The sequence below is a fragment of the Rhamphochromis longiceps genome, linkage group LG16 (genome assembly GCF_057381845.1).
Source record: "Rhamphochromis longiceps isolate RC_006_pf linkage group LG16, R_longiceps_female_GT1.1, whole genome shotgun sequence".
In the NCBI taxonomy this organism is placed as follows: Eukaryota; Metazoa; Chordata; class Actinopteri; order Cichliformes; family Cichlidae; genus Rhamphochromis; species Rhamphochromis longiceps.
In genome coordinates, this window is record NC_140572.1 from 18609235 (window position 1) to 18628402 (window position 19168).

General features: G+C 40.0%; 2 protein-coding genes across 7 annotated transcripts; one reads left to right on the forward strand and one right to left on the reverse strand.

Annotated features, from left to right (window-relative positions):
- Positions 1-731: 731 nt before the first annotated feature.
- dcun1d2a (DCN1, defective in cullin neddylation 1, domain containing 2a) lies at positions 732-6479 on the reverse strand. 3 transcript variants are annotated; one of them, XM_085384987.1, is made up of 7 exons: positions 6329-6479; positions 4535-4751; positions 4229-4397; positions 3771-3901; positions 3599-3681; positions 2030-2126; positions 732-1940 (listed from the first exon to the last, which is right to left on the reverse strand). In XM_085384987.1, exons 1-7 carry the CDS (start codon positions 6329-6331, stop codon positions 1861-1863), a joined length of 780 nt encoding a protein of 259 aa, XP_085241113.1. In that variant the 5' UTR covers positions 6332-6479; the 3' UTR covers positions 732-1860. The 3 variants fall into 3 exon arrangements, with proteins under 3 accessions (XP_085241113.1, XP_085241114.1, XP_085241112.1); XM_085384988.1 differs by lacking the exon at positions 6329-6479 and adding an exon at positions 5704-6308; XM_085384986.1 differs by lacking the exon at positions 6329-6479 and having other exon boundaries at positions 4535-5681.
- A 3249-nt stretch (positions 6480-9728) lies between these two features.
- Positions 9729-18259, forward strand: tfdp1a (transcription factor Dp-1, a). Of its 4 annotated transcripts, none has more exons than XM_085383628.1 (12): positions 9729-9880; positions 11865-11949; positions 12371-12437; positions 12618-12739; positions 13657-13778; positions 13999-14164; positions 14293-14439; positions 14513-14581; positions 14969-15120; positions 16092-16258; positions 16948-17026; positions 17102-18259. In XM_085383628.1, the coding sequence occupies exons 2-12, from the start codon at positions 11938-11940 to the stop codon at positions 17238-17240; spliced, it is 1242 nt and encodes a 413-aa protein (XP_085239754.1). In that variant the 5' UTR covers positions 9729-9880; positions 11865-11937; the 3' UTR covers positions 17241-18259. The 4 variants fall into 4 exon arrangements, with proteins under 4 accessions (XP_085239754.1, XP_085239756.1, XP_085239757.1 ...); XM_085383630.1 differs by lacking the exon at positions 9729-9880 and adding an exon at positions 10998-11060; XM_085383631.1 differs by lacking the exon at positions 9729-9880 and adding an exon at positions 11020-11107.
- The last annotated feature ends 909 nt before the right edge of the window (positions 18260-19168 follow it).

A 19168-nucleotide genomic window follows, 5' to 3' on the forward strand; every position in this document is an offset into this window, starting at 1 on the left:
TTTGCTGGAGTTGAATTACTTCTGGTGAAAAAGTATTTTAATGATACTTGAATACATTTGATTGACCTATGAGGGTAGCTTAAATAATTCAACCTACAAACATAAATGTGACTTGCCTCTAGAAGTCAGCGTTGTGCATGAGTTGCATATGATCCCAAAGCAGATGATGCCACACAAGAGAACGCCACTTCAACTGCTTGTTAACAGAAATATCTAATCAGCCAATCACGTGGCAGGAACTCCGTGCATTTAGTTATGTAGATAAGGTCAAGGTGACCTGATAAAGCTTAATCAAAGCATCAGAATGGGGATGAACGGTGATTTAAGTGACTTTGAATGTGGCAGACAGGCTAGTCTGAAAAACTGCTGACCTACACAATCATGTCTTGAGTTTATAGAGAATTACCAGAAAAACAGAAAATATTAAATGAGAAGCAGTTTTCTGGTATTTCCAAACATTTCCCCCCCCCCCTCAGTGTCGACTTGCCTTCGCTGTAACTGTGCTTTTTTGTACTCTTTAGCAGTTGTTTTTTGTATCTGTGATATTAAGCGTCATATTTCTCATCAGCAGCAAAAGAGCTAAATACACACATCATTATGGAAAAACTCATGCTTTATTCATCTTTCGTAAATGAACAATATTAGGCTACTTACACGATGTATCAACAATATTTTCTATTTTTCACTACCTTCAGGAACACTGAACAGATGGGGTTAAACAGAAATACAAATATCAAACAGACAGATTTTTAATCTTAAGGCTTACTTTGTCGTCCTGTTGTCGCCCTCTTTAGTGTCCTGATTTCTGTATTAAGGGCTTTGCACTGCCTAAACACACAGATATGTGCCATGCAATCCTAAAGGTCAGTCGTTTCCTAATTTCAGAATTTCTCTCAAGTGCTGCTAAACAGTTGTTTAAGCATAAAAAACGCATCAAAGTGATGAATTGATAAAAAACAAAATTGCTTCTGAAAGAAAGTCGACTATGTGACATTTAGGATTCAAGACCCACTCCCCACTGAGATTATTCAGACAACACAACCCAATATCCATGATCTAAATTAAAGTACTGCCTTTACTTTAGTGAAAATGTATTGGTGTAACCAGCCAGGGGTGACGTAAAATGTGTTTCAACATGCTTTTGATGAGAAGCTCACAATTCCATGACTTAACAGAGCCACCTAACAATTTAACCAACAGCATATCATCCACAATATTGAGGCATCCCGTTAGAGAACTTAGCATTTACTGTACATAAAACAATCATCTTTTGTATTTATAAATTGAACATATTTATATTATTCTTCATATAGCTCTCTTTGTAAACTGTCCCAATAGATACAGTATGTACAGTAAAAACTGCAACAGTTCTGTTGGTGCTGGTGTAGTGAGCACTCTGTCCCAAGGTTAGAATAAGACAATAAGACATGGGAACTTTGCACAGTCACTCAGAGCTTTGAGACACGGTTGACTAGGAAGAATCTTAAAACACACAGCTTCTCCAGTCCATTCAGAGTACACGCAGCCAGTGAACCTCCTCTCAGTGCTGTGTCTATGCCCACCTATGGGGGCTGTAGTGCTCCTCCTGGAGCAGAGCACAGGGGCATCCAGGATACTGAGAATCTGGCAATGTCCATATGACGCCTCAGACTCAAGAGGGCAGAAAACGTGGCCAGTTGTTCTCGTAGTTTATACTCAGCTCCCTGAAAGGTGGTTTCCTGACAGTTTCAAGTGCTTCGGTTTTCACTCTGAAGTCTACAATTTTCTTTTTTTTTTTCTCTTTTGTACAAGTCTTAAAAAAAAACTATCAAGTCACTGTAAAAGAAACAATGTTCTGGTTTTCCAGAGTCGGGATTAGATTTAGAGAGTTTTGCGTTTTGATCCTGTTACAATTGGTCGAGCGAATTCCACAAAATCATCTATAAGGACTGGCCAAGCTCCTGGGTGAGAAACACCGAAATATCGTTAGTGTCACAGTGATGGACGAGAGCTAAATATGAAGCATGTATTATCGATTGTGCCGGCTCACCTTCCTCATCATAGTTTGACATGTCGTCTGCTATCATGTTGCCAAAGTCCAACAACAAGTTCCATGTGTCCTTTGGGATAGATCGTTTATGGTGTTCCTGAAACGAACGAGTCCTGGTAAATTCACAGGTACAGAAACAGCTTCACATGTTTTCATTTCCTTCCATCTTTAATAATAGATTTTTTTGTCACTGTAAATAACTGATGGACTGAATTCTAGAGTTCTGTTTCAACCAAAACACCAGGGACAGGTTGCACCAACTGTACTTTGCTAAGCCTGGTCCAAACACCTAAGTCAGTATTTCTGAAAAGCAGTCTTGAGACTGGACTTTACGCTCAATAAAAGAAAAAAATCTGTAACATTCTCCTGATGTCCGCCTAATTTGTCAGTTCTGCTTTGGAGTAGATTTGGAGGATCAAAGTAAACAAAATTGCCATTACTGACACAGAAATAAGAAAATTAAGAGCTGTGCAGGCAGCGCAAGAACACACAGACGGCCAAGTCCAACTTTATAACAAGCAATAAGAGAGCTAGGAAAGAAATAACGAGCACAATAAATCATACACTAACTCAGACAGCCTCTGTTAATGAAACGATGCAAAGAAAAGTGGAAAAACCAAACAAAGATGTTTCTTTGAAAAGAAATCCCTTCAAACCAGCACAGCTAGGCAGATTTTTATTAGCAGTATATAACTGTTTAAGTTGCCAGAGTGGGTGTAGTTTTGTCGGACAGCTGCAGGCTTGTGGTCCAAAAAACCAAACAAAAAACTGCAAGTCATGGTACAGCTCTTCAGTATGTTCAAAAAGATAACTCCTACAAGTTGAAACCACTCAATCACCCCCCTGGCAGCAGCCTGCTTATGTTATCTGAATAACTCTGACATCTAAATGTCTGTTTGCCTCAAACATTACGCCACTGGTACTTTAATGTAATGTGCTGTGTTGACTAAGCTGTCGGCAGAAATGGTCTGAATTTGGACTTTTACACCTGCTTCGGACTAAGATTCTTGAAAAGTGCAGGGTTGGTGGAAACATCATGGTGGAAACAATCTGGTTTTGCCCACTAGTTTTTGTGATCACGTAGGTATCTAACGGAATAATGGCCCAGGCCTCTAGAATGGATTCCTCCTTAATTAGAGGATTAAAATGGCTTAAAGTTTGGCTAACTGATTTAAAAAAAAAACAAAAAAAACACACACACATTTTATTCTGGAGCAAATAAAATGCCACTTAAAAAGGTTTAAAAAGAATTACAATCTTGGTGACTTTTTGGGGAAAAGTGAACACCTTTTTAGGTGTAATGAGGACATCACCTGACCTTTTTCTCTTAAAAATACCAGTAGTAGTATCTCAGCTCTTAGAACACAGCTCCTTCCTCACATTTAAAATCTGTATACATACATCAGTGTAAAAACAAACAAAAATAAAAAATAATTTGCACTTTTTTTTTTTTTAAATAATGCCCCAAATATCCAAACACTGCGCCTGCCAATAAAAATCAACATTACGGATTTCTTAATAAGCAAAAATTCAGGGTCCATCGTGCCCAGTTTTACTCCTTTGACTCACCAAAAGGAATCTATTCCAAAGATCGAGGAATTTAAATCGTCCCGAAAGGACCAGGTTCCAGTAGGCTACGGCCATCTCCAAATCTACACAAATGAGACAACTTTGTTCAGATGTTTGTGAATCTATAATATTAGTCAAAAATCTATTGTTAGGTCACAATCCGTGAACTTACCGAGACCCTTCTGGCCAGGATTTTTGGCAAAGTTAAAGGTGAATTGATAGAAGTCCTTGAACTTTCCACTATCTTTTAGCTCTTGTTCTAATCTTGGCAAAAGTGCCTTCAGTTTTTCTGGACTGTCACACCTAGAAAAAAAAGAAAAGAAAAGAAAATATAAGCAGCACATACACAAATCACAACACATGGACAAACAAAACTGTTCTAACATTCAGTGCCCTGAAAGCCTATTTCAAAATACTCGGACACCTGAGCCTCAAAAGTCAAAACACTGCAACTGTTTCATTGAGTCGTTCCACGAAGACACAGTATACCCAGGCTGTGGGCGGATGTATAAATAGACAGCCTTCCCTCCCTGGAGCAACACTAAGAGAACCGCCATGCGTAGATACTTCAGTAAGAGTGTTTTTGTCCCACTTTAGAGCGTGTCACGTGCCGTTCATGTCAACACTCACCCCAGCTCGGTCATTCCATCCATAAACTCCTTCTTGGTGAACTCACACTGAGTGGCGGCACGAAACTTCCACGCAATAACCAGCACAGAGATGCTGGCTGGATCCAGTGAGAGGTCGTCACAAAACTGCTGGATCCCATCAATACCAATCTTATTCTCATCCTGGGGATCTATCAAGACAAAAACACAGTTTCACTCGAAATACTCAAGCAAGCAGTGTCTGTAACTCTTCTGGAATAAGGATCTTTACACTGTTCTTGTAAACAAAATTACAGCCTTAAACACTGTATTTTAAGATCCTACTTGCCTTTGTAGCGATTGTAGAGCTGTTCCAGCTTCTTACGGTCTACTGAGGTTTTCATGGATTCCTTACAGTAAAGCTCTGGATTCTGAAAATAGTTGTCTGTAGCAACTTCTAGTTTCCAGTCATTCTGTGTGAGACAGTACACGGCCGTTTTCTCCCCAGCCTGTGTGAAGGACATGAACTGCCGTACCTTGTCCCTCTGCGAAGACTTCAGCTTATGCTGTACAAGTACAGGACAGGGGCTGTCAGGCACCGGTGCAATCAAACCAGTCAGTACAGACAGAACCACACAAATGCAGAGCGACACACAGACAAAAACACACAGCGAAACATAAAACTCCACAGGCATTCAGGCAACAGGAAGAAAGACTGGGACACGCTCAGGAATACTCCGGCACATATTTCAAAAGGTTAGTCAGTCACGCCGACAAACGCGCTACAAATTTTGAGCCAAGACGCGCTGGTAGTAATGACGTCCTTTCCAAAAACAAGGTGGGTTTTTCTGAAAGGGGTTGTTATGGATTCTCAAAGCACATGCTGTACCTTGGAGGGCCCCTCAGATAACTACATTCATACTTGTAACATGAGTAGGGACATAGGATGCCATCACAAGGACCCAGAGGTGCAACAAGTCTGGAGTGAAACACAAGCCGCCCCCCACCAGAAATACTCAACAAATACCCCTTACATAAAAATATAGAGTGCACTTTCATTACATAAATACTTATAAGGTGATTTTAATTCATTATGGACAGAGGAACAAAAGAAATTACTCAGTGTGCACTTCTCTTGGCTAAAATCAGTAATGTTCATTTAGAATAATACACCACTGAATTATAGACAGCCATATAACAAGTTTTTATCATATCTTAGACCAAACCTTTCCAGAGATACTTGTGCTAGTGTGCAACTACCATCTCCTCTCCAGCAGAAATTAACCAGCAATCAATCATTAAAGCCATAAATCTAAAAGAAAAAATTGCCAAAAGTTATTTTAGCAGCTCCAAAGTCTAATTTCTACTATGAAAATAAAACGAATAAGTTTGGGATTGTGGACCGTTTGAGGACAAGTCTACCTAATATTTGTGATGCTGTATTCTGATCCAAAAGGTTAGAAAAGCTTTTAAACAGTTCTGTCTATTTTTGCAAAAAATAAATAAATAAAAAATCACCATCCTATGCCATGTCCTCCAACTAGCTGCAGCGTCTGAACACCTCACTGAAGATCAGCATGTCCTCAACCTGAGTTCACCGAGCTGCTAATAACTCCATTACTGATGTAGTCAATAACGATGTATGAAGTCATGTGTCTGTCCCGGTTTGCTGCTCTGGCAGCACGGATTATTGTTCTGTTACAGGAGGGTAACGTTGGGTTAGCATTGTCTTCACAAACACCAGCTAGTAACTTGCACTGGCTAACGTTAGCTGAGTTAGCCTCTCTCTCTGACATTAACGATGGGGTTAATATCACGGGAACAGACTGTCATTGTGGTTACGCGTTAGCCGGGACTTAACTCAAACGGCCCTGTGTGTGTGTGTGTCTTTGAGGTCCAGCGGCTGACCTGCTCACAGCCGAAGTTACCAGACTGCCAAAAAGGGACGTGTAGCTAATGCTAGCTGCTCTTAAAATATCCAACTGACCTTCCCTGTAATAGCAACGAACACGAGTAAATGGCCACTGTACGCTTGCCAAAACGCGACACATCATGTACTTTAATACCACGACAATAGTCTTGTAAGCAAACCTTACTGGCATTAAATCCAATGCCTGGGTTTGTGTTTATTTTGGTTACCTACCATTTTTACACCCGCTGTTTGACCAGTTTGGTAGTCCGACTGTCGTTCATTATACGCATGCGCGGAAGTCGCCGGATTGCATAAAAAAGATGAGGTCTGCGGTAAAGGCTCCGTTTGATATTTGCATTATTTGCGCTTATTTGATTAGAAAATATGGGCTTGTGCAAGTATTTGTCGCGCAAAGAGAGTTAAAACGACACTTTCAAATACGATGTTATACCAAGTGTAATACACAAACAGGAAAACTCCCTCAAAACTGCATTCAGCACTGTTAAAAATAAAACTCAACCCCACCCTTCACCCGCTACACACACAGACACACACTTGTTGACTGCCAACATCCTCACACACCATCCGCAACACAATACACACTGTAAAACACAGCATCAGTAATCCTCCTTCACGGCACATCACACCTGCCTTGCTCTGTTAGTGGCAGACATATGAACAGCTGACCGAAGAAATTTATTTAAACTGCATTAAAACAACGACTGTTGTAGACATCCAAGATTGTTAGGTGACCCAAAGCCTCAAAAAAAAAAAAAAAAGTCAGAGCAGCCTTTCTGAAATGCCATTGCAGGGTAAGCACAGGTGTAATAACATTCATCATGGCACTGCTCCATTTAGAAGGGTCAGGGTTTATTGTGCTTGCCAGCTCACTAGAACGACTGATAGACTGAATATAACAGGGTTATAATTGAGTTTAACACTTACATGCTTATTGTGGTATGAGATGTCAAAGTGGTTATTGTGAAAAAGACCTATTTTGATAGCAACCATTAATGAATATGGCTATATTAGCAAGAAAAAAATCTAGAGTATTGTTTGTAGTGCTTTGGAAATGTATTGGGTTATGCTTACAGTGTTTACTGAATAAGATAACTAGCTTTGGAATAGTAAAGTTTAAATATTTTTAATACAAGTCGCATCCCAGACCTATTGAATCAAGAAATCACGTAAATAAAACCTGTGTGACAAAGTAAAGTAGGGTAAAAGACCTCAAACATCAAAACATCATGCAACCATTTAAAGAAACTCCAGAACAGATAAGAAACAAATTCAGTGACATCCATCAGTCTGGAAGGGGTTACAAGGTAATTTCTAGAGCTTTAGGACTCCAATGAACCATGGTGAAAGCCATTATGCATAAAAGAAGAAAACCTGGAACAGTGGCAAGCCTTCCCAGAAGTAGCCGGCCTACCAAATTTACTCCAAGACTGCATTAACGACTCATCTAGGAGGTTACAAAATAACCCAGGACAACCTCTAAAGAACTGCTGGCCTCACTTGTCTCAGTTAAGGTTTATGATTCAACAGTAAGATTTGCATAACTTCAACATTCAACATCAATCACCTCAAGGTGCTTTACATTGTAAAGACCCTACAATAATAAAGAGAAACCTCAAAAATCAAAGCAAGTGCACACTTTGAGCAAGTGCTTGGTGAGAGTGGGAAGGAAAAACACACAGTCTTGTAGGAATGAAGCCTCAAGAAGAACTAATTACTAAAGTTAATTCAGAAAAATTCCAAGGAGAAAAAAACTGCTGACCTAAAAGATCACAAAGGCTAGTCTCACATTTGCCAAAAAAAACCCCATCTTGATGATCCCTAAGACTTTTTGGAAAATATTCTGTGGACTGACGAGACAAAAGTTCCACTTATTGGAATGTTTGAGTCCCATTACATCTGACATAAAACTAATACAGGATTTCAAAAAAAAAAAAAAAATGATATCAGAGGATTGGTTTATGCATCAGGACAACGATCCACCCCCCAAACAAACAAAAAAGACAACATCCAAAAACGTTTTTGGAGTGACCTAGTCAAAGTCCGGGCTTAAAGCCGATTGAGATTCTTTGTGATGACCTTAAACATGCCATTAATGCTCTGAAACCCTCCAACGTCGCTGAATTAAAACAATTCTGCAAAGAACACCAAGGCCTTGGTGTTCCCCCAGAAAAGGTGGAAAAGGTAACTAGGGAAAGGGAGTTTTGCTTAGGCTGTTGCCCCCACAACCTGGTGCCAGATACACATAAGAAAATGAATGGATGGATGGATGGATGGATGGATGGATGGATGGATGGATGGATGAATCTATGGATGGAGAAAGTTTACCTTGCCCAGCTTTTCAAGAGTTACAAATACACAACTCATATGATAATTCAAGCAAAGAAAGGCAAACGATTAAACCCTTATGAGCGAAGAAAAACATTTGTGGCTACTTTATTAAAAAAAATTGTATGGTAACAGGGTTAAATGAGAGTAACAGGCCTGCACAAGATAACGGGGTTGAACGGATGTATTACTTTTATTTGTAGATTATGTCATACATCTGACAAATAAATACTCAGGACTACACAGAAATGTTGTTTATCTTTATATAATATCTTATATATTTTTTAACATGTTTGAAATGTTTGTTTTATATGTACAGTAACAGGATTGCAAATCAGTGCTGATATTAGAGTTTTCTCAGAAAAGGATGTAAGCTGATAGTTGACTGTGAAAGTCAAGAATAAATATAGAGATATAAACAAAGGAATTAAACTTTTAAATTAATTTCTATTTTGGTAATATAAATATCAAGGTTTGCATTGGTTGGAATGACACAATCTAGTCAGAAAAGACTGGAAAAATACAAAATATATCACAGAGAACTGACCTTTCATCTAACCACGGTGTTAACACGCAGCTCAATCGTGTCACTGATTTTTTGTCAAGTCACTCACTGTTTAGGCTGCACATAGGGTTGCAGTGCGTAATGACTCTTCTTTAATATATAATATAAGTTGATGATGAACAAAATCAAAACAAGAAAAAAAGTGGATTTATAACTATTTTTAACTGTTATAAATTAGTTATTGAGAATTTGGCAAGAGAAAAAAAAAATGCTATTTTGATAGTTCTCAAGAGCTATTTTGCATTTAAATGATATTTTGGAATTGAACCACCTTCACACTACAAATGTATGTTGTAGTCCTTTGTGAGTGGATTGTATTCAAATTCATATGTGTGTGTGTGTGTGTGTGTGTGTGTGTGTGTGTGGAGTGGGGGCAAAGAAAATCTCCTGCATTTGTACGATGGCTCACTAACAGTGACAAAAGTGAGTGTTAAGACCTCTCCAGTGCACTTGCTATCACTGTTATTTGCACCAAATCAGGTGAAATTGTTTCACAATGACTCATGGCTTCCTAACTGAACAGATTTGCATCCCTGGAGATTAACTAACTTTGTGTTAAACCTTCGATACTCTGACCCCTTACTTATTTCACGTCTTGTCATATTAACACATTTTTTATGGCGCACTCCTGTGCAGCAGACGGCGCTACATGTATCACGAGGGCTCTGGTATCCACCAATCCAAAGAGCTCCAGGTTGTGGGCATGAACTATTTTGACCGCTTTGCTTTCGTCTCATTCGTGCTGTCCAATCAAGCTCCACTAAAGCGAGGCACCGCCAAGATCAGATTGTGAGAGACGCTGCTGTAGCAAGGCTAACGGAAAGTCGATAGGAAAGGCTAGCGAGCGATCTGTTAACCTGTAAGGTGCACCGGTAAGCAGCATCTACTCAACTGCAGCTTGTCACTCAGCTGACGCATATGATAGCACTGACGTTAAATATCTGTATGACCGTCTATTGTTTGTTAAGTATATAGGAAAAAAAATGTTACCGCCAATAAATACAAAGCTAACCGTCGAGGTAAACTTGTAGCTAATTCTGGGGTTGTCGATGACAGCTGGGGTTTAGCTTCTGTGCTAACCCACTAGCTAGTCAGTGGGCTAACAAAGCGCTGAAGCACCTACTTCTTGAAGTGCAATCGCGAGCTAGCTCAGTGTTAAAATAAACATTTTAATAATAAAGTAAAGTACCTTTTGCATTGCATTTAATATATCCTCTTTCAAGTCGCTAACTTACGGCATGTAGCTGACGGTAACGAAGTGAAGAGCAAAGCTAGTTTTTGCGGTTCATGATGATTGTAATCGACCTGATTACAGTAACGTACTTGTATTGGATCCATATGCAACAGTTCGTTTGGAAGCGAACCTTATAAAAACTAATATTTAAGTTTTAGACACCTCAAAATGGCCACCTTTCTGTGAATTTAGCGTCAGGAAAGTATTCGTAAGGCTCTTCGTGTTTTATTAAGAACAAATAAGAAAGGTTACGCGATTAAATGCGTGGAATAATAATAATAATGGTAATACTAATAAGTCGAGGGTTTAAATGTAACTTCCAGACAACAAAGCGTGTTATTCATTAGTTAGCTATGTGTTTTGATACTGGTTACTACACTGGCAAAAGGAGGTCAGCGGTTGACAATAAAACGCAATCAACTCACGGAGTATATACGGCTACCTGCAACTGGTATTTTAGAAGTTGTGGTTAACTGTGGCAAAAAAATTTATCGTCTGGATAAAATCCACCTTGCTGGCATCGATGGCAAACTTTGTTTACTTTTTCAGTCTCTTTGACTTGGAAACGATCACTCTTTGTACAGCTAGCACACAGCAAGTTATGCAAATCCTGTCATGGCTTGTTGTATTAAAAAATAAGCTTAAAAGTGAAATACTCAATGTGAATACATTATTTCGTACTTCAAATTAACTATATAATTGTTAAAAAGTATCTCGACATTTCTTAGTTTGTTTCCTGTTTAGTGGGGATTTAGACCTCCTCTTCCTCCATTCTCAAATGCCAACAACAACAGCCGTCGAGGAGACAGAGTGCACTCGTAAGCGCATACAGTCACCACAGTGAAGCTCATTCATCGTGCGAAAGGCACGTTCACTATTTTAAGTGTTAACCCATGCTGAAGTGTAGCTGGGATCTGCAGCACGGAACCAATAATCGCAACATTTCTACATGAATCGTCTCAGAGCGTGCAGGAGCTAACTAGTAAGCTAAGACCAGCAAGCTGGGTCTACCGCTAGCTGTTAGCAGCTAGCTGCGTCCAACAAAAGATTGTTCGTGCTAATCGACATATAATATGACCGCTGTTACAGTATCATGCAGCCACAGTGCCTGGAGCCATATAGTGCCTTCTCTGTTGCGACATTATCAGTTTAGCGCTGTTGTGATAAAGTTCGCTTGTTTGCGTGACCTGTAGCAGAAGTTGGACGGTGCCTCTCCTCCGGACGTGCTCGGTACCTGAAGTAGGCCTTGTGCACACTTAGCGTAGTAAAAGTTGTGAGCATCAAGGGATGGCTTAATATGGTTTCCTGCATAAAAAGAACACTTAAAAGTACTGCTCGGTGGCTCGTTCACGTGAGATTGGTGTGAGAAGCGTACATGTCTGCGCATTTTGGATAATAAAACAAACAGTGACGCTAACATTGGTGATGTAGTTAGCTTTCTACAATGTGCTCTTAGCAAGCAGACCAGATGGGCCTTACTTCAGAAATAAGTTTAAATTTCCTCTCCAAAACAAAGTGAAACACAGCTTAGCTTGGGAAACAGTATTGGGAAATATAATGTTTGGGTCAAACTGCAATTTTGTCATTATTTAAGTAATAGTTTGTTCTCTTTCTGTTTGCAGGGGTCTGAATAGTGACTGGCAGAAGAAAAGTCTTTTTAACCTAAAGCATACCTCTTTTCGGTCCTTTGGGATCATGGCTAAAGATGTAAGTAAATATATACATGGTTTCATGAGAAACATCAGGCTATTTCTGCGGTGTCACTTAAGTACTGTAGCTAATTTGGGTCCTTCAGTTTACTGGCTGCACTTAGTCTTGTAGTGTTTTCTTTTCTTTTTCTCTTTAAATAGACTGTGGGATTTGTTTAGTGACTTCATAGTGGAGTGGTTTATACATTTGCCTTACAAAAGATCCCCTGTTAGGTCCTGGAAGGTGACATAGTTCCATTGAATCAGGAAGGGCATCCAGCGTTAAAACTGTGACAAATCAAACTTGTGCAACTCGCTGCGGTGACCATTCGTAAATAAGGCATCAGCCAAAAGTAGCTTCTACTGTATGGAGTTTGTTTAACTTGACTCGTCTTCAATTCTTTGGTTTCTGTAGTATATTAAGTTGTTCTCTTTTACAGGCTGGTCTAATTGAAACCAATGGAGAGCTAAAGGTTTTCATCGATCAGAATCTGAGCCCTAGTAAAGGTATATTTTATGTATATTTTACAGAAATTGTGCATATGTGATATGCAGGGCTTTCTAAGCAACATGTACAGTCTAGTTTAAGAGGCAGCAGAGCTGTTTGTTGGTAGGTGGACAATAGGGGGCAATGGTGTTTCATTCAAAAGCTTCCCTCATTAATGATCTTCTCATGTCTCCTATAAGGTGTCCTGTCCTTGGTTACTGTCCAGCCCACAGCTGCCCCTGTGGCCAAACAGCTACTACCCAAAACCCTTGGGCCATCCAATGTGAACGTCGCTACACACATGCAAAATGTGCCACACATGGTGAGTGAGGTCCTGTTAAGTCAGCATTATGTGGTTTCTTTTCTCTTAAGGCGTAGAAACCCTCAGCAAATTTAAAGAATGCTTTGGCTCTGCTAAATATTAGCTAGATGAATTTTTGTAGGGTTTTACTCTGCTTTATATGAATGTTGTATAAGCCCCCTCCATTATCATTGTGAGGTGACCGGGGAGAGGGTAGCTGGAGGCAGTTGATCCTAAGCTCATCAACTCTACAGTCAGCAGGATTACACCCATCATCCCATTATGTACAAGGAATGTATACATAACGGAAATCAGCTTAGATATCACCTTACTAAAGGAATAGATCACCCGTCTTCAAGATGCCTCACATTGCTGTTAGGGATGCAGTTTTTTAAAGCTGTGTCTTTAACTGTCATCAGCCCAATTCAGCATCAGGTTTTTATTAGTCATCATAAATGACTGAAATTCTAAAAATGTCTTATTTCTCCCTTAAAGCTGTATTCAAACAATCGCCAATGATGATTTTCATGACAAACCAAATATTTTGCTTACAAAGTCAAATTCTGTCAAATTAAATAACTGTCATTTAACTTTACTGCTTCACCTGTCAGCTATCTAATGCAAGGCCAAATGTATTTAAATCATTCCTTATTGCACTGAGGGTAGTTATAGCTTTCTGCAAGGTATCCTCAAAATGACAGAAATCAGCAGAAGATGCACGTCCTAAAGAGAGTGAACAGAGTCCCACCTTGAGTTTATGTTCAGTGTGAATTGGTTCTTGTAGTTAAACATAAAATATTTAAGTGTGAGGCTTTAGAAGAAATATTACATGTCAAGATTTGAGTACATGAGGTTTTAGAGGAGAAACTCATTGTTGATGACAACAAAAGCATGACTATCAGTGTGTGTTCTTTCTCTTCTCTGTGGTCTTCCTGTAGGTGATTGGAACACCCCAGAGGCCTACCGTATCGAACACCATTTTGGTAAACAGTCCACACACACCCAGTTCCCAGTTCCTCACACAGAGTCAACCAGCCGATGCCTCTCCTTGGTCATCAGGGTAAGGCTTCAAATTGCCCTTAAGATTTTAAGCTTGGGACATTATTGGTGAGCTCTGTCCAGATTAAGCTAAGCATTTTAGAATGGGTCAAGTCTGATAGCTATTCATAGCAATAATAATAAAAAAAAAAAGTGAATGCCAGATTGCCACACATCAGTGTGTTTGTGTTCATAGTGACGTGGGCTCGTTTTTTTTTTTTTTTTTTTTTTTATGTTTGCAGAAAACGTGGGAAGAAAGGGGAAAAGAATGGGAAGGGCTTGAGGCATTTTTCCATGAAGGTGTGCGAGAAGGTGCAGAAGAAAGGAGTGACCACGTACAATGAAGTGGCAGATGAACTGGTGGCAGAATTCAGCTCATCAGACAACCACATGTCACCGAATGACTCAGTGAGCACTGCCGCTGTGTGATACTGTCTCAGTGATGCAGACTGATTACTCCTGATGAAGATATTTTAATTCTAAGATATATTTTTTAATGTTTTGAATTGCGTCTTTTTTTTTCTCTCTCATTTCAGCATGTGTATGACCAGAAGAACATTCGGCGACGCGTTTATGATGCACTTAACGTGCTTATGGCCATGAACATTATTTCTAAAGAGAAAAAAGAAATCAAGTGGATTGGTCTACCCACCAACTCAGCGCAAGAGTGCCAAAACCTAGAGGTAGAAACGCACAGCGAAGACAGTCACTCCTGCTTTTGTTACCAGTGTTAAAACGCTTTTATTTCAACTGTAGGTGGAGAGACAAAGGCGGCTGGAGAGGATTAAGCAGAAACAATCACAGCTTCAGGAGCTCATACTGCAGGTTGGATTTGAGTGCTGGTACTTGTGTGATCAAAGGGGGGCTACAATTATAGTCTTTATAGTGGTAATTGTGCATCAGGGCTGCAGAAGACGCTTCATAAATACCCCACGAACTGATTGGCCTCTTTAGATTGCTTTTGTCTGCGTTTTGTCTCTTTTTGTGATGCTGGATCATAATGAATCAGTAATAAACAGAAGTTCTTCTCATTGAATCTCTATATATGCAAGTAGCACATGCAAAATGGCAACTTAAAATTGTTACAATGTAAAAGAAAAAATTAGTATTTAAAAAAAAAAAAAGCATAAATATATCCAAGAATGCTGTAGTGCTACACTTAGTTCTTTGCAGCTGTTTGAGTTTTAACTTGTCTTTGATCTTGTCTTACAGCAAATAGCTTTTAAGAACCTGGTTCAGAGGAATAGGCAGACAGAGCAGCAGGCAAACCGACCTCCACCTCCCAACTCCATCATCCACCTTCCTTTCATTATTGTCAACACCAGCAAGAAAACTGTCATTGACTGCAGCATCTCCAATGACAAGTGTGTGATCATCAGCTCTGTTATTTAAAATGCTGGCACTTGGAATAATTTGTAACTGGGGGGGGGAAAGAAATTATCCAAAAAGTGGGGGAGGTGTTCACATTTTCATCGAGGCGCTGGTAGTGCTTCACCGGGCTGTATTTATTAGGGCTTTAATAAATAGTTACGGAACAACATGTACTTGACAACAGCCCGTCAGCCACATAAGCTGCTTTATTTTTTCTAGCCATGTGACATGATTGTATGTAATACCTTGGAGCTGCATAGGTGGGAAACTCAACTATAATTGCAGGTTAATTGTGTTCTGGTTCTTGGCAAATAAGCTAAAAGAGGCTTGGAAGCCTTCTGTCAGTGCAAAGCCATTATAGTGTGGTATCAAGATGTGCATTATAACAATAACTAGAATCTCCTCATTTTTAACTCAACATTTCAGTGTGTATAGGATTAGTGGCTGACTTGAAGAAGTAAATATGAGGCCTTCCCACATGCAACTAAACCAGGGGTGTCCAACTCCAGGTCTCAAGGGCCGATGTCCTGCAGGTTTTAGATATCACCCTGGATCAGGACACCTAAATCAACTGATTAGTTCATTACCAGCCTCTGGAGAACTTCAAGACATGCTGAGGAGGTAATTTCGTCATTTAAATCAGCTGTGTTGGATCAAGGACTCATCTAAAACCTGCAGGGCACCGACCCTTGAGGCCTGGAGTTCGACACCCCTGATCTAAGCTAATCCCCGCTTTGTAGATTAACTTTATTTTGAAAGGAATACTAGTAGCTGTCCTCAACGGGCTAACTAAAATACTGAAGAACCTTTGGCTAATTTCTTCTTAGCCAAAGGTGTTGAAAATGGGACCCATGTTCTATTCTATTCAGTATGCTGTCCTTGATTTGGTACCCATGATCTTCTTTAAAATTAGAACGAACACTTGTTTGGATAATTGACCCTTTCCCATTTTTCCACTCTTCAGGTTCGAGTATTTGTTTAACTTCGACAGCATGTTTGAGATCCACGATGACATCGAGGTGCTAAAACGTATGGGCATGGCCTGCGGCTTGGAGGTGGGAAAGTGTTCTCCAGAGGATCTGAAAATCGCACGTAGCCTGGTGCCCAAAGCTCTAGAGCCTTATGTTATAGGTAAGTGACCAATATCCCTATGAGTTCGGCCCCCCTACCCCCCCTGGAAATTACGCCCCTGGTACTTGGTGCAGTTGTGAACACAGTAATCACACTTGGATGGGGACCAAACAATTGGACCAAGACCCTTTGGAGCAGCGGTCTCCAACCCCTGGGCCACGGACCGCTACCGGTCCGTGAGTCATTTGGTACCGGGCCGCAAGAGTTGAGGCTCAGGTGGGAAACTTATGGTTTTCAGAGTTTTTATTAGTTTCTATCGTTTTTGTTTTTTTAATCATTTTTATCGTTAACTCTGTTTCCCTGGGTCTTTTCCCCTGTGGTGCAAAAAAGGTTGGGGATCGCAGCTTTGGAGGGCAGGGTCTTGGGACACTTTATAAAGAAAAAAAAAAAAAAAAAACCTCCAGTGCGGCTTATGGTATGATGATCTGACCTAACTACCAGGTCTGCATTTTCTGAAAATGAGTGAAAAACAGCTACACGTTTACAAACTCGTCAACTCGGTCTAGAGTGAGAGGTGAGAAAAACAAGCTTAGACAGAAACTGCTTCAAAGGGTTAGTCTTCATCTGCAGTTAAAGTAGGCAAGAATCTGATTGTGCTTTCTGAATCCCTTTGTTCTATATCTCTTATCCCCACTCAGGTCTGCAAATAGTCGAAGGTCTTCATTCTAATTCATTTTCTCTTTATCCAGAAATGGCCAAAGGTCCCATCAGTAACGTCTACATCACTGGAGGTTCCTCTGCTAATGGAGCCCGTTACCCTGCAAACAGGTAAGAGTTGCTAAATGTGATGTAGCTCTAATGTGCACACTGCTTTTTCTAACATTTCCCCATCCTCTTATGCAGTGATGGCTGCACTGATGGCACCATGGCGTCCAGTTCAAACGATTCTCACTACAGCGGGTCTCGTGTGGAGACTCCAGTGTCTTACATGGGGGATGACGACGATGAGGATGAGTACGATGAGAATGACGATGAAGACTAACCTCCCTACACCTCGCCACTCCAACAAGCACAGTCTTCAAAACCACCCTCACCGTGGGAATTTAGTCCACTGTCGTGTGTGCTTTTTTTTTCTTTTCTCCCCTCCGCCCTGTTTACCTGTATTTCTGTCTGGCTTTCTCAGGGGTGTCGATGAAAATTAAAAGAACAGAGGTGTTTGCACCCACCTTTTTCTGCTCCTGAGTCACCTGCACCACAGCTCAGTGGGAGGTGTCGTCCAAGGGAACTGTAGTCTTTGTCCCTGCCACCTGAAGTCTTTGTCTAATCCACTTCTTAATAAGCCATCCCACTAAAAAGCAACTCTAAGGCCTACTGCTGTTGGAGAATGTATAATGTACCCGTTTGACTTATAATTTTTTTTTCTGCAGTTGCATATGGCAGACATGATCAAAATGTTCCAAGGTGGCCAAAGTGTCTGCTGTGAGATGTGTTGTTAGTGCAACACCATGGATTCGGAATGGCTTAACACAGATGCCACTGCATCACAGTATGGGGCTCCATCACATCTCGTCATGCTTTGTTTGTTTTGTTTTGGTTTTGTGTTCTGAGCAATTTGAAATGGTTTCCCGATTGTTTTTGGGCTGGCTTCCTTCTGTTCCGTAGGCAGCTGCTTTCCTGATCTTCTTTGCTAGTTTTATTTGTATTCCAGAGTTGAGGAATTCTCCATCACCGCCCTGTTAATGCCTTGGTAGTGTTTACAAAATAATGGCAGCAGCGAGGTAAAGACTTTCATAACCCAGGCTCCTAGGTAAATAAGCTTTCTTTGTTAATTACATATATGAATCCTACAACAATTGTAGCTTATAGTTTCCTTTAGAGGCCAGTGGTAAAGATAGACCTACAAAAATTATTGATGTAACAATGTGTGGTTGTATAGGTCTTTATGTACACCCTTCAAAGATCTCCCTTTTAAAACTGAGCAACACGTGTACTGACTCTTCTAAATACCTTTTTCTGTAATCTAATATAAGTTTGCAAATTAAATATAGATTGTTTTAATAAGTTTGTATCCACAATTCATGATTTTTCTGGGGTTGGGGTAAGGTCGACTGTCTGTTGGGTTGGAAACAAAGTTTGCTTAAATAGTAATATGAGAGGTGAGCAGAAGGCGCTAGAAACGTCTAGCTGGGTCGTTGTCTCAACCCTGTCTATTAAAAGAACTGGGGAAGGAAACTAGCTCGGTTTTTAAAGAAGTTGACTGCTTGTCAAAAGAAAACCACAAGGGATACACTGCTTGGATGCCTAACACTTGGGAAAAGGATGCCTGACAATGATTATGCTGCTGCAGTGTGATTGGTTCTTACATTATGCTAGTTTGCTTTCTGTCAGCAGTTTTTAATTAGATTTGGCCAAAAACTGTGGATACACTGCAGATACTGGAATATTGGGGGGGGGGGAGCATTTATTTTAGCATCTGTTAATTCTCTGATAAACCGGATCCTGTGACTTGTTTAGAGCTGTTGAGTTCTTTTAATTCAGAAATCCTGGAAGACTAACAGTTTATCTAATTTTGGCTCTGGAATCCACCATAAAAAATACAAAATAACACACAGATGTGGTTGGAGGGAGTTTGCTTAAATTTAATTAAACTGTAAAATTACACCAATTTTATACATGGGCCCCAATGAAATAAAGAAAAATTACAAATGACTGAAATCTATAAAACTATGGATATTACAAAGAATGAGTTTTGCCATTTTTGATATCTTGCCCAACCTCCTCCGATTGTTTGTTCGTGGGTTTTTCTACCTAATTTGGTTGGTTTGGAATTGTCATTGCATAACTTTCCACTTTACCTTTGTCCAAACACATTTGGGTTGCTCTTGTATTAACGTTTAATTCACTGTTTTAAGCTTTGCTGCGTTTGGCTGAAGACAGTAAAGCTCTGTACGATTCAGAATTCATCTTGCT